Source organism: Habropoda laboriosa, unplaced genomic scaffold (genome assembly GCF_001263275.1).
Source record: "Habropoda laboriosa isolate 0110345459 unplaced genomic scaffold, ASM126327v1 scaffold387, whole genome shotgun sequence".
Lineage (NCBI taxonomy): Eukaryota > Metazoa > Arthropoda > Insecta > Hymenoptera > Apidae > Habropoda > Habropoda laboriosa.
The window spans coordinates 11614-21194 of record NW_017100510.1 but is presented as its reverse complement, the minus strand read 5'-3'; the positions used below and the strand labels follow the sequence as shown (position 1 = coordinate 21194).

General features: G+C 37.6%; 1 protein-coding gene across 1 annotated transcript in view; it reads left to right on the top strand.

Moving 5' to 3' along the window:
• Window positions 1-9581, top strand: part of LOC108576348 (MAP kinase-activating death domain protein) — a 35731-nt gene that overhangs the window by 14889 nt on the left and 11261 nt on the right. Inside the window, exons 13-29 of the mRNA XM_017939322.1 lie at window positions 404-565; window positions 1672-1815; window positions 2070-2138; window positions 2250-2417; window positions 2780-2975; window positions 3072-3161; window positions 3244-3377; window positions 3771-3929; window positions 4193-4384; window positions 4464-4551; window positions 4894-5036; window positions 6093-6233; window positions 7464-7608; window positions 7851-7980; window positions 8052-8268; window positions 8560-8832; window positions 9183-9362. Of these exons, the coding sequence (XP_017794811.1) occupies window positions 404-565; window positions 1672-1815; window positions 2070-2138; window positions 2250-2417; window positions 2780-2975; window positions 3072-3161; window positions 3244-3377; window positions 3771-3929; window positions 4193-4384; window positions 4464-4551; window positions 4894-5036; window positions 6093-6233; window positions 7464-7608; window positions 7851-7980; window positions 8052-8268; window positions 8560-8832; window positions 9183-9362 (2631 nt within the window). The remainder of the gene's footprint in view (window positions 1-403; window positions 566-1671; window positions 1816-2069; window positions 2139-2249; window positions 2418-2779; window positions 2976-3071; window positions 3162-3243; window positions 3378-3770; window positions 3930-4192; window positions 4385-4463; window positions 4552-4893; window positions 5037-6092; window positions 6234-7463; window positions 7609-7850; window positions 7981-8051; window positions 8269-8559; window positions 8833-9182; window positions 9363-9581) is intronic.

Below are 9581 nucleotides of genomic sequence, written 5' to 3'. Positions count from 1 at the left end.
GAAGAGAACATATTGGACTCGAATTCTTAATCGTCCATATTGAAAGAGTGAAAACAACCCTCAAAACTTGAGACTCTAATATCTCGGTAATTAAAAGGCGTAGAAAGAAACAATTTCTGTTAAATTGTATGTTTTTGAATGAAAAATTCAATCGTACAAAAAATTCAAATTTAAGCAGTAAATTAAAAATTAAATGTTTTTTGAAATTTCTAAGAACCACGAAGATCTCTTATGTACACAGTTTCGATCATTAGTTCTTCACGAAACATTCTATAGTAAAGACATTGAAACAGTTCTCATTCCCCAAAAAAAGTATACAAAAGGACTATACTAACAATAAGCTTGACGAAGCAACAGCGTTCTCACGACGTTCGCCGTGCTAATGATGTGCTAATGCTCGTAGGATAAAGAGGAGGGCGGTAGCTTTGAGTCAGACTCAGCCTCCACAATAACACCACGCACAATCCTGAGGGCGCAAAGCTCGGTAGGACAGTTCGAACATCATTTCGCCGGATCGACGATCAGCGACACCGAACGTCCTGCCACATCCTACAGGACCTCGCGTGTCAGTAGATATCTCTCGTTTCCCCCTTGTTTTTTCAAACTCTCCTCCTCTATCAACACGATTCTCTCTGTCGTCCACAATCTCTATCGACCGTCTTACGTATTACGCTCCTGAATCGAGCTCATGCATGCCTTGATAAGCACACTCTTCCGTTCGATGTGTCCAGCATGGAGCATTGTTCAGTTAAACCAATTTTCATTTTCGAAATTTTTCCAACGATTGTACATTTCCACACCCCTCTTTGTTACTTCTTTGCGAAGTCTCAATTGTAACAATTTTGTTCACTCTGTTCCGACGTTTCTTAACCCCAGGTTATTTCTTTTCCATAGTAACTTTGTACTGGGTAAAATACAGTTTTAACGTTGAACAGAAATTACCATGGAAATGTGTAAATTTTTATGGTATCAAGTGCAGAAATTAATTCTTTTCGACTGGACTCTCGTAATTGATTCAAAACTATTAACCCTTCCGACCCGACATCGGTACCGCGTACCGACATACCAGCCGTCGTATGCGGCCGACTTCGGTACCGCGTACCGATTCTGAGAATGTGTCACCGCTTTCCTTTCTTAATTATTCTTAATTTCTTAATTATTCAATACAATACTGAATATGGTATATTAAAATCACAATATTGTCAAAGACTCGAATACTTTATAAACAATTCGATATGTTTAGGGCTGAATTTCAAGTCGGCCGTCGTGAACGGACTATTAAATTTCACGTCGGCCGTAGGAAGCGAACTACTGCAAACGCCGTCGGGTCGGAAGGGTTATGTCTCTATCGCGATGGTGTTCGCAAATTGCTAGAAAAATGGCAAAAGGTCATAAAGAATTATGGAAATTATTTTGGTTTTTGACTTGTTTTCGTTCTTTTTGAATGGAACTTTGATCGTGCCCAAAAATTGGGAAGAATTTATTTCCACGTCTAATATATTGTACGAAAGAAGAAACTGTATTTTGCGTTTGAGGTTGGTTTTACGTGTACCAGCCAACTTCTAAGATTCTGTGTTTTTTCTAGTCATTTCCGTCTGTACTGTTCAAACCCTCGAGGTTCTCTTTTCGAGTTTTGATATTCTGCTTCTTTTTATATTTTGTCGGAGACAGGGCTCCGGTGTAACTGGGAACGGTGTTCTGCGACAGGGGTCTCAGGGCTCGTTGTTCGAGCAGTTTGCGAACCAGGCAAAGGATCTGGTTCGCGAGACGACCAGACAGAGCAGTCAGGATGGCCTCCTTGCTCAGATGGACAAGGTAGTATTTTCCGAATACGTTTTCGACCCTTTGAAATCTGAGCAATTTTTTCCTTGTCATTCAGCATCTCCTGTTCCACTCCGAGTTTACTTACGCCAAACCTTTATGTATGTAGGTTCATTTTTAATTTGAAGAGTGAAAAGTGTGAGTGAACGTCAGTGTTTCTGTAGATGACCATGATTGGAGAATATTAATTTTTCTGTGCGTAAAATTGCAGTCTATTTTACAAGGGAAAATATTTCTCTGTTTCACAGTTGAAACATCAGGCGAAGGAGAAGATTACGGAGGTCGGAGAGGACAATCTTTTCGCGCCACTGGAACAGGTGATCCTTTTTTCCTAATTTAGCAAGCTTTATACATGGAAGTAAAATTTTTAATGGTTTTCGTGGAATTAAAATTTTTAATGGTTTCTTCGAATGTGGAAAATTGAACAGTTAACGCAACAGACGAAGAAAGCCATGGGAGAGGCAACGAAATCGGTGCAAGAGGCTTCGAAGACGGCTCTGGAAGCGAGCAAAACCGCGGCTGGAGTTAGCAAGAGCACTTTGGGAGATTTGACGAAGAGTGCCAAGGAAGCTGCTGCGAAGAAAGGCTTGCTCAAAGTAAGCTTCATCAAAATTTATCGAAATCTTCTTGAAATTGACAAAATCAGAAATAAAAAAGCTGCAGAATTTTTTATATGTACAGGGTGAACCAGATAAAGTGTTCCAAACTGTTCTCTTACAATTCTCAACCCAGAATACGTTTGTTTTCATTATCTTTTCACGTTTCTTCAAAACTTCTGCTGAAAAAAATAATCTCCGCAAAATTCATCGCACCCTAAATGATTAGCCCAAAAATTCTTCTTTTCCCCTAGGATTCCTCTAAAAAAAAATTTGCCGCACCCTATTGTTAAATAATCTTTAAACTGATCAATAAACGAGCGTCGAATCTTAAAGAAGAAATCTCTCGAAAAATTGCACAGGGCCTCGGTGATACACAGCACTCACCACCACCTTCTCCGGGAATGATGCAAAGAAGGGACTCGAGTAGCACGCAATTGGTCGCCTCTGATAATCGAGGAGGGCGTCGAGAGATCGGTCGTGATTTTTTCAGCAATATTAGTAGCGATTTGAATGGCATCGCTACTCAAACGAGTAACATGTTAGGCGATCTATTTGGTGAGTTTCGTGAAATTTGAAACAATTGAAAAATAAGAATAGTCAAATATGGAGAATTATTCGAAAATGAATTTTTCTTTTTTCCTATTTTTATAGGCAGTAAGAATAGTTCTAGTCGAAATGCCGGTCAACCTCAGTCGCAGAGGACGGATAAGAAGACACCGATTCTCGGGCCTTTTCCTAAAAGTATGATTCAGTTATTTCTTTAATTTAGGCAATTTTCTGAGTTTTAGTAGAGTGTCTGTAAAAATGATTTTCTTCTGAGAAGACAAAACTAGACTAGTCGAGCGTTCAACTTTGATAAAACACACGTCGAACAAGCCTAATCAGGAGGACCTGCAGAGGATGCAGAACGCGGAGAGGTCTAGTACAAACAGTGACAATCAAGCTTTCCTGACTGATGTGAGTTTTTTGAATTGAGAATACGTACATTTTGTTATTTGAAACGTTTAAACATACTGTTTTACTTCTGTTATTTTCTGGATAATCATTTCTTTCATTGATGAATTTTTATATGAATTTTTTTTCGTCGATAAATTTTCATATGGATCTTCTTTCATCGACGAATTTTCACACGAATCTTCTTTCGTCGATCAATTTTCATATAGATCTTCTTTCATCGACGAATTTCCATATGAATCTTCTTTCATCGATGAATTTTCATATGGATCTTCTTTCTATGGAGATTACCTTCATTTCTTTTTATATCCATAATATTGTATAATTTTCCATACTAAAAGCAGTAAAAATATTTCACATGATTGGTAAAAATATGAAAAACACTTTATATTTCAGGTGGTGAATCAAGTTTTAACCGGAGAAGGCGTTGGTTGGCTAAAACTGAACAGATTGAAGAAACTAATGGAGGACGAGAGCTATCGAGACTTGGTGGTCACAAAATTGAACAAAGGTCTCAATAAGAAGATCAGTCCTGACGATCATATCGACGACGTGGTAAGTTCAACAAAACAAAAACAAAAAATCAAACTTCGTGTAACTTAAAATTCAAAAATGTCAATTTTTTAAATTTACAAAAATTGCAAATGTACATATCTTTTTCTTACGTTCCTTCTTCTTTTTTTTTACTAATAGTGCATACGGTAAGTTAAACAAAAAAACAAATAACTAAAAATTCCAAAATTCAGCTATTAAAATTTCCTAAAAAATTCGAAGGTATCTTTCAACTTTTTTAAATATTTTTTTTCTTAAATTAACAGTGCATTTCGAAGCCGGTTTACAAGGGGATACTAAAGTGCCTTCAAGCAGTGGCTCACGGTCTTGGACACACTTACAATAACTTCGGTCTCGGTGGAATGGCGTCGGTTTTCCAGCTGATGGAGATCGCACACACTCATTACTGGAGCAAGGACCTCGCGGACGGAACTTTCGATGCTTCTTTAATGTCTCAAGTATGCATCGTCGACGTAGATCCTCGATTTCCCTCAATACCATCTCGATCTTCCATTTAATCGCTCGAAATCCTTTCAGACATCTAGTCCGTTTGGCAGCAGGGAGAACTTAAAATCCCCGCAGTCTCCCACTCAGCACGAATTTACAGATCCGTCTCAAAAACCAGGTAAATTGAACTGTGTATACACAGTAAAGTGAATTTACGTTCCCTGTGATTTCAATATTCCTCGAAACAGGTAAAAAATTATGACAAACTCATCAGAATCACGCTTAATAATTCCATTTCAAAAAAGTCTCATACTCAGTATCTTCATTGTGATTTTATTTTTAATAAAAAATTTTAATATTGTGTCTTTAGAAAAAGAATGAAAACACTGTGCAGTGGTTTTTTATTGGAACTTTCATCCTTTCATGCAAAGTGCATCTATTGATAAAAAATTGACTCTTATCCTGTTTCCCTTGTGCTGTTAATTTCTAATTTGGATTGTTTTTATTATTTTTTTGATAGAACCGCCACAAGTTCACCTGGAAATGGCACATGGTCACACATCACCAGCGAGCGAAGGGAATCAATCGACGGCTGATATGTTCCGGGATATGTTCAGCAAAAAAGGAAAGTTCCTCAGCAGGCTAACATCCTTCGACTCTGAGGTAAAAGCAACATGTTCCGTCAGAACGTTACCTCGTGTCACACGAAGGTAGCAAAGGTGTCTCCCGCTCTTTCTTTCTCTGGTCTCACTTTCTGTCTACATTTTCACGCGTACAATTCGACGATCGTAAAGGCTTACTGTTGCTGTTCCTAAGTTACTTTCCACGCAGGGGTTGAAACATTTTCTCGATCCTTAATTATTCGAATTTCTATTTGCTGATTTTTCAATTTTCTAATCTTTAATCTGGCCAATTCTGAATTTTTCAAATTTACATTTGCTCAGTCTTCGGTTCTTTAAATCGTAATGTGCTCAATCCTCAATTCTTCAAATTTAAGTTTGCTCAATCCTCAATTTTTCAAATTAAAAATTTGCTCAATCCTTAATTTTTTAAATTAAAATTTGCTCAATCCCCAATTTTTCAAACTTAAGTTTACTCAATTCCAAATTTTTCAAATTAAAATTTGCTCATCAATATAAAAAATATTTAATACTCAATTTCTCAAATTTCCAATATTTCAATATTCATTTCTTCTACTCTTAATCAGCTCAACTTTCCAACCTTCAATCAGATCAACCCTCCAATACCCAATCTCCGAATCATTTCTCAATCCACCCAATTTCAGCTCCTGCTTTCGTGTACTTAAAAAGCAACAAAAAAAAAAGAGAGAAATCAATTCTTTCATCAACGATAGATCGTCAAACGGACCGTGTTGGTGTTGTATTTAATGGATACACAAGGTACACATCGTTGCATGAAAGTTGCTGTAATAATTACTAAGAAAAAAAATCGAGCAAGGATAAGTATTGCCCAAGAAGAAATGACCAAAAAAAGTGGACTCAAAGGTTTACCATTTCGAACAGAAAATATCCTGTCGTTTAACCAATGTATCAGTCGGGGTCTCCGTGGAAATGAAGAATTAAAAAAAAAAAAAAACATTGTGCTCAAAAATTAAAAAAAAAAAAGAGAAAAAAATCGAAGTTTCAAGCGATTATCGCGATACGTTGTCACATTGTTCGTCAATTAAATGTTCTATATAGAGACGTCATGTGTTTTTAGAGTGGGCGGGGAGGTGGAACGGGAAGCAGCGAAGCTTTATCCACAGACGGAGGTAGCATAATCACTAATCCTGCTTTTCGGCAAGCGCACCAAGCTTCTTTCCGAAGCACTGTCTCTGATAGCGAGGTCGAGCAAGGCAATGTAAATCAATCTACTGAATCAGTTTTTTCTTTACCCCTTCTTTAATAAACTAGATTAAAATAGCTGGTAGAATTTGAGAGAGAGAAAAAAAAAAAGAGAACGTAAGAAATTATTCCGGTTAGAAACAATATCAAACCCACGAAATCGCAAAATTATCCTATTAGGGGAATATTCGAGGTGTCCTGAAAGTTTGGGATCGAATTGTAACGGGAAAATAGAAAGTTTACACGTGATCATAGTATGAAAATATCGAATTAAAGAGTTACCAGAAATTCTATCAGGCGTAGAAATGAATTCTTCCCGAATTTTGGGTGTAATCAAAATTTTACTTAGAAAAAACGAAAACAGATAAAAAATCAAAGTAAATTCCATTATTTTTTTATGACCTTTTGCCATTTTTCTGTCAGAAACTCGATAATTTTGAATTAATTATGAGACTTCAGTCGAAAAGAATTCGTTTCTACGCCTGATACATTGAAAAATCGAACCAAAGTGAAGAATAGGAATTTTTAAAAAATTTTCAAGATGGGAGAAAATTTGGATATTTCCAGAGTAACTCTTTAATTGTACATTTTCACATATATTCACACAAACTTGTGCAATTCTGTCCCAGTCTTCTAGTACACCCTGTCATAGTCATAGAGTTAGATCGTTTAGTTGAGAATCGATGCAGAGGAGCAATACAGCTTGTGCAATACTTGCATTGTGAAAATTCTGGAATCGTTCGGAACCGTACGAAGAGGATAACCGAATAGCATGTTGCTACGTACCACTAGAGATTAGCGTTTGCACATGAAACAACGAAGCTTTTTGCAGTTTTCACTGGTACACGATTAGAGAAAAACGAAGAAAATGAAACAAAACCACTGTTAGCTTTTTCCAATACACTCAAGTACACGTACACACATGTTCGACGAATCGAAAATTGCCGATTCGGGTATATACATATATTAACATTTACACCTGATCGCCTGGTACAATATTGCGTTTGTAGTATTATGCACTGAGTACTTGAAATTTCACGTAGCTTGAGAAATCTATTTAGAATGACCCTTTGGAGCTTCCCTTTGAACGTAGAAAAGAGTAATCGAGCTTACTTTTTTATTGTTGTTGAATCTTTAGAAAAATTCTGAGAAAACTTTTTTGATGAACTTCACGAACCTCGTAATGAATAATAATGTGTTTTTTCAAGGATTTCCTAAGGATTCTTATGTGATTGTACGATTTCAGTTTCCACGACAACCGAAGCAACGAACAGGGAGCGTTTGGTCCAGTAAATCTTCCGTGAGCACCGTTTTCCGGTACCATGGAGGAAGCTTGGTACCAACCATGAACGCTCCTAGTCCGGAGGCTGCGAGAACGTACTTATTCGAAGGTACATCGTGTCCTAAGTTTTCAGCGTAATTTAATATTTTTAGTGTTACAAATTTGGTTATGGTTTCAGTTAAAAAATGACCATTGAAAAGTGACTGAAGACATTTTGTCTAAGTTTAACCCCTTCTTTATGATAGTATTTTTTTTTTTTAAAGAGGTGATAGCTTAGTTTGGATATTTTTCTCATTCCATAGATTTATTTCAGTGGAAAATAATTTAGGAAGATAATAAAATTAATTATAGGATTATTGGGGAAAGAGAGATCCTCACTTTGGGACCAGATGCAATTTTGGGAGGACGCTTTTTTGGACGCGGTGTCTCAAGAAAGAGACATGATTGGCATGGATCAAGGTCCTGGAGAAATGATGGAGAGGTAATAACGATGGAAATTGGAAATGGAATTCTTCTAAAGATCAATTATGAGTTGTTTATTTTGGTGCACAGGTATAAGAGATTGAGCGAAAGCGAGAAGAAACGCTTGGAGCATGACGAAGATAGGCTATTGTGCACTTTGTTGCATAATTTGACTGCGATTCTAGTGATGCTGAATGTAGATAAGAACGAGGTGAAGCGTAAAGTAAGGAGGCTATTAGGGAAGAGCCATATCGGCCTGATTTACAGCCAGGAGCTCAATCAACTACTCGACCAAATAAATAATCTTGTGAGTTGAAATTCAATCTCTGTATTTATCATGTGAACATTTTTGGAAAATTAGGAAATTTGAGACATTTGAATACTGAGAAATCCTAAAAATTCCATAGAATTTTTTTCAATATTAAAGAATTCTGAAAATGTGAAGGAATATTAGATGTGGAAATTATTGAAAGACTGAGTGTTTTCTGAAAAAAAACTGTCAAAAGTAAGAATTCTAGGAAAATTCGAAACGTGAAATACTGAGGAATCCTAAAAATTCCAGAGAACGCTAAAAAGAAAAATTTCTTTGTCATTTCAGTACGGAAACGATATAGACTTGAAGCCTCTCACGTCCAGGCAGATGCACCGGCAGTCGTTCACCGTGCACGCTGGCGTCGACGCAGAGGGTGATCTTCGATTCCTCGAGGTTCGCCACGACGGCCTCGTGTTGAGGTCCGTGAACGGCGTGATCGTGGAACGATGGTGGTACGAGCGTTTAGTCAACATGACCTACAGCCCGAAGAATAAAGTCTTGTGCCTTTGGCGGCTAAACGGTGGGCAAACTCAGCTGCATAAGTATTACACCAAAAAGGTACGTATCCTATTCAGACACTTTAAGAAAAAATGCTATCGACCCTAACCTTTCACTCCTATTGGCGCTTTGAATATTTGCTCGCGCTGTGTCATCGGCGCGAATTTAATTTCTGCCCTTGCGTGCTTTCACCTTAATTTTTCAAAAGATACACATAAATTTTAAAATTTCCAAAAAATTTAAAAACGCCAAAACAAAGATTTCACAACCGTGGTTGAACACTACGTACCGAAGTCTCCACTCCTCTAGCCTAACAAATCTCTATAATTTCCCAAGGAAGAAACTTCGATCGAACCCAACAGAACACGTACCTACACCGTAAATTAACCAACTGATCGATATGATTTCAGTGCAAGGACCTCTACTACTGCATAAAAGACGCAATGGAGAAAGCTGTAGCCCGTGGCCGTGGTCCCCACGAGGAAGTCGAGCTCGGTGGCGAGTTTCCTGTACAGGACATGCGCACCGGCGAGGGTGGACTTCTGCAGGTTTGCATGGAGGGCGTGGGTCTCCTCTTCGCGAATAGCAAGGTATGATTCGCAGGCTAAAACGCGTGTGCACCACAACCGTTCAATTCGTTCTAAAAAAAAAACCAACTGCAAGAAGAATGGATACTTCGAACCGACTACTACTTTTAACCGGTTGTTGCAAAACCTCTTTCCTCTTTCTATATCTATCTATATCTATCTCTTTCTCTTCTATACATTGTCCAATTGTTCGTGTAATGTTGAAAAGCGCATCCGAGCTCT